A 15,275-nucleotide genomic window follows, 5' to 3' on the forward strand; every position below is an offset into this window, starting at 1 on the left:
CTTGACGTCTCACTATAAACTAGTGAGGGAAGCATAAATACAGACCTATACACGAAACCTACCTGTCATCCTCTACACACAAAAGAAGCCATTCATTTCAGCCTAGCACTCCGTGGGTATTAAGTACCCATCATAGATTTCTCACATCACATTTTCCTCCAAAATAACGTTACCATGGCAAGGATATAAGGCAATTCTTTAATCCTTAAAATCAAGATATATTTTCTTTTTTGAAAAAACGGGACGGTGAAACCTTCCCATTCAGCGTTACCATATATAATGTTAGAAATAATCTCTAAAATATTTAGAATTCAACGAAATCTGTAGGTCAGTTTTTCAGAAAAATAAGTTTTTTTGAAATGTGTCGCTAATTTCTTTTTCACCTACAGAATTTCTTTAAATTTGAAAGACAAACGTTTTAAATTAATCTATGCTAACATGCAAAAAATGACAAAAAATTCACCGCCCGGAAGCAGAGATATAGGTGAGTAAAGTTGCAAAATCAGGGAAAATAAAATCTGTTTCTGAAAAGAAAAGTAGGAGTCACCGAACATCCAAGATCGTTAAATCCAAGCAAAGCTATAGCAACTGCCATTTGGCTATAATGCCCTATCATTGTTCATTTTAGTACTTAGCGCGTGCGCTCGATGCATGACGTGGGGTGTGAATTTGCGTGCGCTGTAAGGATGCGCAAAAGCAATGGGCGCGAATGTCCTTAAGATTTCATGGTTGTAGATCTTTGATAACTGACTCCTTACTCATTGTTGACTCACAAAACAGCTTCGTCGAAACTCGCAAAATTTGACTGGTAAGGATTTTCATTTGATATAGGGTCTTTTTCTACAGTGTTCAAAGAGGGTTTTTGTTTTTGTTTACTAAATACTCGAGATTACAGAGTCCATTCCGAGTTGCCGTGGCTCATGCGAAGCTAAAGTCACAAGCTTCACTTCATGTAACGTGAACGTGAAACGGCATTCTCACGTGAACGTGGTGCTAATAAACTACCACACAACGAGCATTTCTGGTTCTTTGTAACAGGTGAAAAAATTGACTTTTGAATCAACCCAGGAAATCTGATAGGGAAAATAATAGTTAAAGGTCTGAGAAAACGATCATTCAAACACGGGGTACTAGTTTTTCAGCCGTAGGCAAATGTTCCTTGGTCATTCACATGGCTCATTTCGTCTACATGTGTATACTCAAACGTGCTTTGGCAACATTCAGTAGCGAAACCAAATATTTCAAATCGAGAGTCCATTACCCAAGAGTACGAATCTGGTATAAGGTTTGTCTCCATCACCGTCAGAAAAGTGTCTAGCTATTTTCAATTAAACCAGGTTTCGCGGGAAATAAAGAATATACCAAATCAGCTATAGGTATTGTATTATATTGTATTGTATTTACGTGGGATGCTCCCTGCAGGGCAGACCACGTCATGGGGACTCTTTTTTTCCTCCTATCCGCAAATTGTAACGTTTGTTATCATTGGCTAGTTCCTATAAGCTCTAGAAAGTGTAACTTATAGAAAAGAAATATATGTTATTTGCCAGCTGGGAGGTTCGTCTGGCGAAAAACTGAGACCGACCGAGCTCACAGTTTTTTTCGCTAGCTGGTAAATAACCTTTTTTTTTTCCTCTCTCTCTCTCTCTCTTCCTCTCAGAAATCACTTTTTAAATTGATGACTCGCACCGCGCTTGATGGCGAGTGCAGTAAGCGGCTTACAAAGTGAACGTTTTATAGAGAAATATTTCTATTTGAATTCTATTTCCACGCATTTGGTCGAGAAAAAAAAACTGTTTTAAAACTCTTACTTCTCTATGTAAACGGATTCGGTAAGGTCAGGATTCGCATAATTCTCTCGCATTGTAAGAAAAAAAAAAACAAATACATGCTATTTAGGTTGTCTAAAGAAAAACAAAAACTGCAGTAGACTAGCAACCTTTGTGGCATGATTATGATACTGCAGCAATAATCTCCTTACAGGAAGGGGTTCCTCTCCACTAACTGAAATAATAATCTCTAGTAACGCGGATAAGTAGGAGGAATATTGTTCGTGTGGATGGTGAGTTGAGGCAGAATAATAGCCCAGAATTACCCTGTAAAATGAGGAAGAGAGATTCACAAAGCAAACTCGCAACCTCACAGCTGTGTTAGCAAAACAAAACAAACTGTGTGAAAACAAAAACTTTAATTTCAGAAACAGTCAGGTAGTACATGTACGAGAAATTAAATTAAGTAAGAGGGATAAGCAAATACTTGAACATGAAAATTATTCGTTCTTCAAAAATAAGAATAATAACTTGATAGCGAATGCAGTATAAGCGACTTACAAACTGAACGTTTCAAAGAGAAATATTTTTATTTGAATTCTATTTCCACGCCTCTTTTTGAATAAAAATCTGTTTTGCCAGAAAACCTTTGTATGTAAACGGATTCGGTGTCAAAAAATGGAAATTTTAGGTCATTACACAAGCTCACCCAACCAGGGCTAGGCTCCCAGAGCCAATCAGATTGCAAGTTTCGCAGAATTCCACCCTCTCGCGCATTGAGAAAAGCTAAAAGGCATACCGTATTCACTCGAATAAGCGCCGCCGTCGATTAAGCGCCGCCCTCGAATAAGCGCCGCACCGCCGATGCTACGCTTATTCGAGGAATTTCGTATAACCGGGAAAAACACTATAAATTGTTCCACAACGACAAAAGAGTTCCCTCTCGTTATTATGAAACTCTCGGGTTTTTTTCACCGCGTGAATTTCTCTCGTAATATCATGGGTGACAAATTACTCCTTAATTTAGGCGCGAAATTTCAGCGTAAATGTGAAATTACAAAATTGCCATGGTAATATCTCTTGTATCTCGATCAGAGACAAGATGGAGTTTTTGAGAAGTGGTATGACGAAAATAGCCTTGAGAAAAACCTGGAGATGATTCTTCCCGAGCAGCTGGATAAAGTACTCGAGCGATTTTGCAATTACGGTTGTGAGCGTAATTTGTCACCAACGACATTAAAAGATAATCAAATGGTTTTCTCGTGAAATTAGGAAATATTTTCACTGGCGTTTTGTCAAAATTCTGATAATTTTCCTCGCCTAAAGGCTCGGGAAATTATCAGAATTTTGACAAAACGCGCGTGAAATTATTTCCTAATTTCACTCGTCGCCATTTGATTACACATACTAATTCTAGATTTACTATCAGTTTAGTATCAGTCCATAGGAAAATTAACAAATAGAAAGTGCACCGTTGAATAAAAATATCGAAAAAATAAATTGGTCTGATACAATGGTTAAATAAGCGCCGTACTTGTGGCGCGAAAAATTAAATAAGCGCCGCGGTGCTTATTCGAGTAAATACGGTATTTTAGTGGCCACATGTGCACATTACGTCATCGTCATTACGTCATCCACATGTCAAGATCATTGTCACCTTTTGTGTTATTTTCGTTTGTTTCCCGAAGGGTATACGTATACCAAGGAATTTCTACTGTTGATCGCCTGGTTTCGCTTTCAAAGGTTGATTTCCATTTAGTCATTATTACCTATTAGAGCTTTCATATAGGGTAGATATCTTTTTACATTCACTGCTTTTGTTATTCAATGTGCCAACCACAAGAACAAAAGACCCTTTGTTTCGACAGCCAATGAGGTTCTGGTTGACACATTAACGACAATTGGTGACATCAACAATATCTTCCCTATTGTCATTGTAATCGGTTTCATGAAAGGTGTTCGGTGTTAAGTGAGGGTTTTTATCGGCTACAAAACGTGTCAAAACTACCTTGGTGCTAGTGGCACCAAATGATACCTCGAAATTTAGTTTGAAATTCCTTTTAAATTGGATAGACTCTTTACATTAACTAACAGATACAATATTTCAACTGAGTTTTGAAATTAGAAAGTGAAACACATTACATTTCGCGAGTTTCAGTGAACAAGTCCCTGATTTCTCAAAACTAATCGCACATATCGTTAACGCACTTTCCAATACACCTTTCTGGTCTCTTGGTAAATTGTATCCTAGTATCCTTTGAACCAATTAAAGATAACGCAATATTATTTTTGTCACAAGAAAGGTACATTCTGACTCCTGAAGGGGTCATCCAAGAATATTTATGTACTTTGCCATGCAGCCTCGTCTCAAGGAACCAAAATGAGCCATCAGCAGATGGGCAATTCTGCCTCTGTGAGTGATTTCAATAAAAAAAAAGATTGCTCCGTTAGAGTTGGATCGATAAAAACGAAGGTTTTTCGATACAGACGTATGATGAGATTTACGCTGAATAAGTAGACATCACGACACCCTGCCAGCAGAGCCTTTGTTTTGCTTGCTCGATTTTGGCGTTCTCGAGAAAGGCTCTGCATGAATCGAGTAAGATCTTTATTGAATATGCGCTGAATGTTGCCAGGATACAGTCTCGAACCCAAGCCTAATATGCCAGATCTCGCCGCCCTCTTGGTTTTTCATGGTACAGCGGGCTCAATTATAACCATCGGTTTTGTCACTAAACGGACGCTCGCACTGGAAAAACCGGTTTGACGAGAGCAAACAAGATTGACTAGTCCAGAAGTTCGGGCTGCGGCGGCTTCAAAGAGTTGACGCGATTCGGGCAGAGCCTACTTTTCTCCTCCTCAGTAAAGAAAAAGACAAAAGGAGGCTCTGCTCGCAGGGTGACATCTTGATAGGAAATGGTTGAATCCCGAGTACAATTCTGTTCCAATGATGCTTTGAAAGATTTTCAGGTTCGTCCAATTTGAGACGAGAAAAAAAAGGTTCTCTATATGCGATGTTTGCTAACGTCAATGCTTACATTTTGTTTCTCATTTACATACGAGTTTGCTTACAGATTTACGAATTGACGTCAAAAGATAAAATGACTTGTCAATTAAACTTAGCTCAATCTCCAATTTTTTGAGCCCTTTAGCTTTGATAACGAGCTAGTTATTAGCCATCAAAACCCCATACGAATTCTTGGATGGCAAAGACGAAATATCTGGAATGTCATATTTTCAGAGACCGTTATTTAATATGCGATGTACTTTCAATATTCAGTACTTGATTCTCGGCTGACTGGTTAGAAAATGATAGCCTTCTGCTAATGAGGCAAAAAATGTAAACAGCTTAATTAAAATAAGATTCCCCTAGTTTTAATTAAGATCAGGCTTTTTTTTTTATGTGAATGAAAGTAGACGCTACTCATTTTTGCAATTAAAAGAATTCACTGACCTCAAAAACAAGTTCCCATTTATTTGTGTTGTTGATGGCCTTGAGTGCATATTCTCCCCATCGAATACACTTCATTTCAATTTGATTTCGTCTGACGCACTTGATTTGAAACCCTGGTTGGGAAAAGATGCAATGCAATAACACAAATAAGAATAAAATCACGGCTACAAGACAAGTCCATAGGATTGGTAATGTGCTAAGTATGAACGGCTCCACGAGAGTTCCGTTCGTGCATTAATTTACATGTCCATGTTGCAATACCTGTGGTTACACTAGCCATTGTACCCATGGGTACCGCTTGCCCTAGGTAGACCGAAACTGCCTTAAGGTTATTTCCATGGATACATCAAAAAGAACAAAAGAACTTCCCATGACATCTCCTGAACTGAAAAGTACGAAAGCAGAACGTAGCTAATACAGGAAATCGTCTGCAGTTCTCTGAGTTGACCTCTGATACGCTTGGCCGATTTCGCGCCTACTTGTAGCACGAGGTAACATGGCAAGGTTTCGTGCATCAATGTGAGTATTTCTTTCTTTATTTTCATTAGTTTGTCCTTCAGACTGTCAGTTACGAAGTCGATTGAGTTATAATCTTTCTGTTTCTCTGTTCATAATTTGCAAGGTCAGTGAACTCATAAGGATGGCCCAGAGGTAACGCTCTTACTCCGAGGGTTTTTTTCTGGGCATTCCGGTTTTCCTCCGTCAGCAAAATCGACTCCCAGCCTGTTCCATCTGGTTGTCGTGCTGTGCTACGAGGTCGTGTATGGGTCGTGCTCAGGGGCCGAGCGCCTAGCGGCTGCATAGCTCCTTCAGTCCAACCTCGTTTAGCTGCGCCCTTAGCAATTCATTATCCGACTGCGAAAAAAAGGCAATTCGCAGGTCAGATACTATTACCCTGAGGGGAAGCTTTTACTGTGTAATCGTATTCCAAAAGGTAACATGAAACTTGAGCTGAACCAAACCCAAGCCATTTACCCTTTGGAAGCCCCCAAACCAAAGGTGTGTGTAACCACAGCTAATGCTTGTTACATAAAACGGTTTAAAATCCAATTGAGGCAGAAACACACAGTTGATACTTTTCCACGCGCGTTATCCAACGCCTCTTCTTCCTCTGTCAGGTGCAAAGTTGATTGCCTCTTCATCAGACTTTCGCAAGATTTCTTGCTGGAAAACTATAAAGGCCAGGATTATTCGAAATCAGTACAAACTATACATATTAAAGTGGAAATCCCTCAATTAAATCAACAAATCACCAACGCCGGATCCATCACTTTTGATTCGTCTTCACATTCCAACACGTTAACAGACGCTCGCCTTGTGTTCGTCTCCGTTTTTTTTTAACAACATTACTACTTTGTTGACGATTATCTTGCCTGGTACAACATGAACACTTTGCTTTTGATTAGTGATTTATTGGCAATAAATAAGGAACTTACTTGCTTGGAGATCGTGTGTGCTTCCTCCATCGCATCTAGCGCTTCGTTGAGTCGTTTGGAGGTTGCCTTGCGATGGGCCAACTTTAACGAGATGATCATCATCCGCATCATATCTAAATCTTGAGCTGATGGTGAAATTTTGGTCTTTGATTCTAACGGCGCCGGCGCCACCCAACAGGACTATAACTGCAATCTAAAGCACAACGAAGGACATTCTTTCCTTTATGTTCAGCTCTCCACCTAGTATTATGCTTTTTAATCCTATAATGATATATGTATATTAAACTTCTTAAGATCCTTCAATGTTCTTACGATTCAGTGGAGATCGTAATCAGTGATATGAAACGTGCTGCGGAAAGAAGCTTTTGGTGCCACGGTAAGTCTAGACTTCAAAAATTTGGTTTATCAACGGAGTTGATAATGTAAATTGACCACCGTACAGAGATTCTAAAAGCTGACGTTTCGAGCGTTAGCCCTTCGCTCTGACGATGGGCTAACGCTCGAAACGTCAGCTTTTAGAATCTCTGTACGGTGGTCAATTTACATTATCAACTCCGTTGATAAACCAAATTTTTGTATACTACTTCCCCACCGACGCAGCACCACAGTTTCTTTAGAAACTACCCCTTCAAGTCTAGACTTCGATTGGTCCCTGCGTAAAATATTCGAGCGGCCTGCTTTCTGAGGCAGTTGTGTTTTGCTACGCAAACAAACAAAAACGGGAAGAGGAGAGAACGAAGGGACTGCACCCTTTTCTGTAGAATCACCAAATCTGCTAATCTAATTAGTGAAAGGAAATGACAAATGGTTCCGCCTCTTTTATTGCTAGTGTAAATAAACACTCAAATAACGACAGTAACGGCTTGGAAATATTTATGTGCATGTCGAATTTAATCAACTATTCGGAAAAGAAACTGCAGAAAAACTACTGTATTTATTTTGAATTTAATAAACAACACTCGAAAGAAGCCCGGTAAAAGAGAGGTAGAAAAGCTAAACAGAGAGAGGCCTTAGATTTTTGCCGGATTTGCAGAACAATTGTTAAATTGAATTTTGGAGTGTTTTGGCAAGTTTCGACGGTGTGACGTTCGTCGACAACTGTCAAGGACAAATTCTTGCTTAGAACGGACGACTCGTCAATCATAAATCTGAAGTCAGAAGACAAAGCTCATTCTGCAGAAATGATGACTCAATTCGTGTTCAAACGCATTTCCTTTAACAAATTCCTTTCTTTTCAAAGGCAACTACCCATAGATAATTGTTCGACCGAAACTGGTCTTCGGTGAAGCTGCGACGAGGAACGATTACCAAGATCGATGGCGTTTGATAAGTCGATCATTAGAACTCAAACGTTTACAACAGCAGCACGAAATCTTCGAGTTTATAAGTTTAGTTGGAGATTTTTGTGCCATATTCGTAATTTACAAGCTGTTTTACACTCGGTAGTTTACGCATAAGCAGTTTGATAAATCAATAAGCCAATCAAAGCAGTTCTGAAAATTTTTTATTCCAGAGCTCAGTGTCTTGGCGCTGACCAAAAGACACGGGGGTTCTGGGGATGAGATTGGACTGGCATTAGCGGATCCAGTTTTTACTGAAGGTACCACACCCTTTTAAATAGTGCAGCTAGTTGCCCAAACTGATTTTAGTTTTCTACACACTTTTTCTTCCTATTCAAGTCCCTAGAAATTCAGGTGCAAAAAAAACACATTCCGCTGAATTTTCCGCTGAACCACTTGCTATTTATTTTATAACATAACCAAAACATCTTGTTACAGTTTGTGACATCTTCTGCATTCTTGGAATGCCTCTTGCTTACTAGCGCAAATCGCTTTGCTAGAAGCTCAGGGGAAAAACCACTAATGGGGTAAAAAACGACATTTCTGAGTCTAGTTTTCGATTCATACAACTGGGAGGAAATTTCATCATTTTCAGGGGTGCACTTGTCGATCTTTATTATGATAGTTTGAGGAGAAAAGGCACCTTTTCATAACCATTCACCCATAGGAAAATAGTAAACGGGTAATTGACTAATCCGTGCGCTCTTTACTTTTGTTATGTTAATATAATAAGTCGTAGCAAGCCAGCAATATTTAACGGTTTAAAAACTTCAGTAATTTCAGGATAGGAAGAGCTAAATTAATGTTACAAAAAAATTTTAGCATTAGTAATCTAGGTCAAAATAATTATATTTAGAGACTAATACGCAAACTAAAGTGAATAACGTGGTCTCTTCTTCACTTAAAATATATTGAGGAGTTTTAATTAGTTCACTTTTGCGATTCATGGCGCAGTGGTGAGAGAACTCACCTTCCACCAGTGTGGCTTGGGATCGATTCCCAGATTCGACGCCATATGTGAGTTGAGATTGTTGGTTCTGTACTCTGCTCCGAGAAGTTTTACCCCGGGTACTCCGGTTTACCCCTCCACTCTAAAACCAACATTTGATTTGATTTGTTCTGATTTCAGTTGATTTGTAGTCTCCCCAATTAGTAGAGCACTCGTGCTCAGGTAAACAACCTTTAGATTTTTTATTATTATTATTAATGAACACATTTGGGGTTAAATAAGCACAGGAGAACATGACGAGACTCGTATTCGGCAAAATCTACACGGCTTTCCACGAAAGCAAAAGCACACTGAATCAAACTAATAGCCTTATAACGTTTTTGCCAGTAGAAACGCTTGTTTAGTCACTCATAAACAACAAATTGTTTTCTCCTGTGTCAGGCTTACACCTCTGCTTGAGTCCTAAGTGTTCAATGTTCTTTAAGTGTTTTCCACTCAGTACGCTCAAGCATCCACTTGTAATATTGATTAATAGAAAAGCAGAGAAGTAAATTTCATTGTCTTTCTGCTGGCAAGTCATTCAGGCTGCTTTTGATCTGGTTACTTTTCCTCGTCTTACCTACTGATAGGGCCTAAGACGTATTATCGGCAAAATTGTTTTCTTAACTGACTTACTGTAAAACTAAGTTTGCACTCCATAAAGATTGTCTGGATCCTTGCTGCAATTCAAATACCTATTCTTTGACCAAGGAGAGTTTGGCCATCTCAAGCCTAAAAGCTTATATTTATACCATTTTGGATACAACGAGAACAAACTTGTGTAATGGTTTAAGAATTTCTACATCCTATAAAAATAATTGTACTTTTATTTTTGCAAGGTAATTGGAAGGCTTAAAATTCCAGAGATTCTTTCGGGAGTGTCTCTTTTAAGAAACATTTTTACTTTGTGGGATGACCTAAAGGTTTTTGCGTGTAGCCGTCACATAACCGAACGTTAACCACTACAATGGGCACCACCCGTCAGTACGAAATGATACAAGTATGCCCACGAAGTGTCCGCTTGACCTACAATACACTAAACGGAACGCTTCTTAGGTAAAAAGGGAACTGGGCGGCAGAAATCAACTAAGACCATAGTAAGACAGGGTGTCTACCTTTAGAGCTAAAAGTGCTTCTAATATGTAGCAACATGGTACGATATTGCGTAGGTTTTTAACTAAGTTTTTGAATGCATGCACAAGTACACAATAACTTTTGGGACAATTGGTCTGGCCATACTTGTTATATTTTCCATAAAACAACGGGATGTAACAAGTGACTGTCTTTGGGTGTGTTAAAAAGAAGCTACGCGAATCGAGAATGTTCTTCAGCACTCGACGCACCCGTGAAAATGGGATACGGTTGTGGAACATGCCAATTGTTACAGGTTTAATTAACAAGTCATTGAATATTGACCAAGGAACATAACAGCCTCACAATCTCTGTTGACATGAGTTTTAATTGTTGCAGATAATACTTTACACAAGGTTTTCATGCGCTTTAGATAAATAGTCTCAAGGTTTTTGACAAAACCTTACATCGATAGTTGTGTAAACGAAAAAATTACTGAATTTAACTTTTCTTTGGTGATTATGAAAATTATAAACGTTCGCCCACTCAATTGCAAGCTTTGTCGGTCAAGGGAACAATAACCGCACAACATTAATTTGTGGTTAAACATGTAAACGAAACAGGATTTAGTATCACTGGCTTCATCCGGGCTCATTCTGTTAAAAAAATTTTTTTTAAACTGTGTTATGTTTAAGGAATTAGTGACAAGCTTTGTCGGTGAAGGGAACAATAACCGGACAACATTAATTTGTGGTTAAACATGTAAACGGAACAGGATTTAGTATTACTGGCTTCATCCGGGCTCATTCTGTTAAAAAAATTCTTTTAAACTGTGTTATGTTTAAGGAATTAGTGGCAAAAATCTAGTTCCGCGGTCTAATGAAAAAAAAGGTTCACGATATGGCCCGCCTTTAGGCAACCATTGCAGGCATCTGTGAGCTTCGCAGATGACCCCCTGTCCTGAAGTATTCATGTTGCTTAACAATTACACGGTTCTATTTTCGCCGACATCTCGACATTGACATTTTGCGACTGACATACTGTTTATTGTTAGTACCCCTTTCAAAACATTACAGGATTAGTCTCGAAGGCCAGCGCCTTTCATCATTTCACTACTTTCTCGAGAACTGTGGCTAACAGGCGAGAAATAGAGTTTAAATCCTGCAGTGTCCTTAGATTTGGGCAAACAACATACTTCAACAGTTAACGTTTCCGCATTTCCGTCGGATTTTGATGTCTGTATTATCTATAACAGGGTTGTTTTGAAGATTCGATAAAAAAGAAAGACTTTAATAATTTACAATGTTACTGCTTTTACTCGTGTTCACCCTCTTGTTCAGCCTTTTTTGCAAGTTTTTTTTGCTTGGACAACTATACGCGTAAATTCAATATATTTGTTCATGCGAAACGTTCAGTGAAATTTGTATTGGCCCTAAAATGAACTAATGATCCATGATATTCAGTTTTGTGGTGTTCCTGCAATTGAATTTGTCAAAACAAATTCACTATTAGATACGCCCTTTCAATGACGAGAAGCGTAGACTTTTTTGGACCGATGGCCTACGCAATTACTGACATACCCTTGTATTTACCGAAACCAAGTAAGTAAGTAAGTAAGTAAGTAAAAGATTTATTTCACAACACTTCCACATGGTGGCTCTTCGTTTGTGAAAAAACTAATTATCTAAATTAAAAATTTATAATCTACAAAATATTATTAAAGACATATATACATCTATACATTATCCTAAGACTACAAAACTAAAACGACTTGTGTTTTGAGTTTCTGGAACAAATACTTCCTGGTGGCCTTTGCAAATGTATATTTAAGTAAGGAAATGAAGCTTCGCTAGCCCTGTGTTACACAATAAATGGCTTTCAGTTGTTTGATCTAAGCGTTTTATAACCGCGCAGGGACAATTCAATAGAACTATCTTTTCTTGAGCCCAAGCTGAACTCAATTCCACCTTAGAATCAGTTCGGAAAATGCAGTAAATTTAGACAGCACTAAGATATTTAGACATGTAAGTTTAGCTCAGCGTCTGTTCTCAAAACATATCACATCCTCTATGTACATACACCCAGTTAAAAGCTTCGAAGATTTTTTTATGAATTACACCGTCAGTACCGTTTGGTACCCTCGCGCTGGGGCTATACGGCGTAGGGGCGCGTCCCCCGGGTGGCGGATAGGGAAGCCCTCTCTTTGGGGGATTGCACCTGAATAATACGGAATAGGGTGCTGCGGACCGACATAGCCTAGGAGAAGGACAACTCTGATTCCAAATCCCGGGTAGATGGAGCTCGATAACCTTGGTAGGCAGTCCATCTAGGAGAAGGAAAACTCTGATTCTAAACCACGGGTGGATGGAGCTCGTTAGCCTTGGTCGGCAATCCATCTACGAGAACGAAAACTCAGACACCAAACCAACCGGCCCTCCAGGTCTGGGGGTTGGGCGTTGGGCTAACACCCCAGTCCCGGAAAACAGACTTGTTACAGAAACCGCAACAACAAATCCAGAAAACAACTTGGCTCCGGGAGAGTCCTCTCCAGTAGAGCCTATGATGCGGGCTGGTGAAAGCCTTCGGGAAGCCAGTGCGCAGACAACTCTTCTGACAGCCAAAATCAAGACCAGAATAGGGACCTGGAGCATCCGAACCCTATATGAGGCAGGGAAATCTGCACAAGTGAGCAGGGAAATGCATCGCTACAACCTCAAGATGCTAGGGCTGTGTGAAACACGCTGGAACGGCACTGGACGAAAGCGACTGACGAGTGGTGACACTATCATCTACTCTGGACATGAGGAAGGCCACCCACACCTTCATGGAGTAGCCCTGCTTCTGACACCTGAGGCAGCACAGGCACTACTCTCCTGGGAGCCAGTATCACCGAGGCTCTTGACGGCAAGGTTCAACTCCAAGGGGAGGAAAGCCACCGTCATCCAGTGCTACGTACCCACCAACGCAGCAGAGACAGAGGAAAAGGAGGCATTCTATGAGCAGCTCCAGACAGTGATGGATAAGCTGCCAAGAAGAGACCTGAAGATCCTAATGGGTGACCTCAACGCTAAAGTGGGGGCAGACAACACCAACAGAGAACTCATCATGGGAAAACATGGAGTTGGCGTCCAGAACGAGAACGGAGAGCTACTCACTGAGTTCTGCACCTTCAACGACCTGGTCATTGGAGGCACCGTGTTCCAGCACAAGCAGATCCATAAGACGACATGGACATCATCAGATGGGAGGACTGTGAATCAAATCGATCACGTCACCATTGGAAGAAAGTGGAGGAGAAGCTTGCTGGACGTCAGAGTCAAACGAGGAGCAGACGCAGCCTCGGACCATCACTTGGTGGTAGCAGACTTGAAAGTCAAGCTGAAAGTCTACAGAGACCGAGCAGACAGGCCATCCCACAAATACAACATACACAGCCTGAAAGATAAAACAAAAGCTGAGGTCTACCAAAGTGAACTGAGAAACCGGCTCAGCGCACTCGCCCACCAACCAGAAGAATCAGTAGAGGAGACATGGTGTGGCCTTAGGGACACCTGGAAGGTCACATGTAATGAGGTCCTGGGGAAGAAAACTAGACAACACAAAGAGTGGCTGTCAGCCAATACCTGGACCCTCATCAAAGAGAGGAAACAGCTAAAGAACGACATCAACCAGACCCAAGACCTGCAACAGAAGCAAGATCTACAGGCCCAGTACTGGGAGCTGAACCGACAGGTCAAGAAAAGCACCAGAGCGGACAAGAGGAGATTCATACACGACCTCACAGAAGAAGCAGAAACAGCAGCTGGCAAAAGAGACATGAAGAGGCTGTATGAGATTACAAGAACACTGTCAGGGAAAAGCAAGGCCCCCTCAAGACCAGTGAAAGACAAGAACGGCGAGACCATCACAGATGAAGCCAAAGAGAGAGCAAGATGGGCAGAACACTTCCAATAGATTCTCAACAGACCCTCACCTTAAGTCCCACCTGACATCCCACCAGCAGCAAACCAGCTAGCGGTGAGCATGAATCCACCAAACAAGGCCGAGGTCAGCAAAGCTATCAACTCCTTGAAGTCAGGCAAGGCAGCAGGCCCAGACGGCATTCCACCAGAAGCACTAAAGGCGGACGTCCAGACCTCCACGGAGATGATCCATCCACTCCTGATGAAGATCTGGGAGAACGAGCAGATCCCACTGGAATGGAAGTAAAGGTACCTGGTGAAACTGCCGAAGAAAGGGGACCTGTCATCATGCAACAACTGGCGGGGTATCATGCTGCTCTCCATCCCGAGAAAGATCCTGACAAGAATTATCCTGGAGAGAATCAAGAAGGCCCTGGACGAAACTCTACGAGAGGAGCAGGCAGCTTTTCGTCAAGACAGATACTGCACAGACCATATCGCCACGCTGCGAATCATCATTGAGCAGTCGCTGGAATGGCAGATCCCACTGTACTCAGTATTCGTCGACTTCCAAATGGAATTCGACAGTGTGGATTCCGACGTCATCTGGAGGCTAATGCAACACTACGGCTTCCCCCTCCCTCCCCCCCCTCCCCCCCCCCCCCCTTCCCTCCCCCAAGTTCATTTCCATCATACAGCAACTGTACGACAATTCCAGCTGCCAAGTCATACACGACGGGAAGTTGACGGACACATTCCAGGTACAAACCGGTGTTCGTCAAGGCTGCATACTGTCGCCGACCATCTTACTTCTGGTAGTCGACTGGATTATGAAGCAGGCAACATCAGATAAGAAGACCGGCATCCAGTGGACTTTCACCAAACAGCTGGAGGACCTGGACTTCGCTGACGACATTAGCCTCCTCTCACACAGACACCAGGACGCACAAGAGAAGCTGTCCCGCCTCGCCGAAGAAGCTGAGAAGACGGGCCTCAATATCAACATCAAGAAGACGGTGGTGATGCGAAGAAACAACAAGAAACAAGACCCCATCACACTCCACGACGAAGACCTGAACGAGGTGGAGAAGTTTGCGTACCTGGGCAGTGTCGTCAACACAGATGAAGGAACAGACGAAGACATCAAGAGCCGCATCAACAAGGCCAGACATGCATTCAACACCCTCCGCCCCATTTGGAATTCTTCAGCTCTCTCCCTCCACAACAAGATCAGAATCTTCAACACCAACGTCAAGTCTGTCTTACTGTATGGCTCCGAAACATGGAGAACTACTAAATCAAACACCCAAAAGCT

At 41.3% G+C, this 15,275-nt stretch overlaps 1 protein-coding gene across 1 annotated transcript; it reads left to right on the forward strand.

The window, feature by feature from the left end:
• The first annotated feature begins 13,073 nt into the window (after window positions 1-13,073).
• On the forward strand, window positions 13,074-14,012 carry LOC137968827 (craniofacial development protein 2-like). The gene has a single exon (XM_068815304.1). The coding sequence runs from the start codon at window positions 13,074-13,076 to the stop codon at window positions 14,010-14,012; it is 939 nt and encodes a 312-aa protein (XP_068671405.1).
• Window positions 14,013-15,275: the final 1,263 nt, after the last annotated feature.

This window comes from Montipora foliosa, chromosome 8 (assembly GCF_036669935.1).
Source record: "Montipora foliosa isolate CH-2021 chromosome 8, ASM3666993v2, whole genome shotgun sequence".
NCBI lineage: Eukaryota > Metazoa > Cnidaria > Anthozoa > Scleractinia > Acroporidae > Montipora > Montipora foliosa.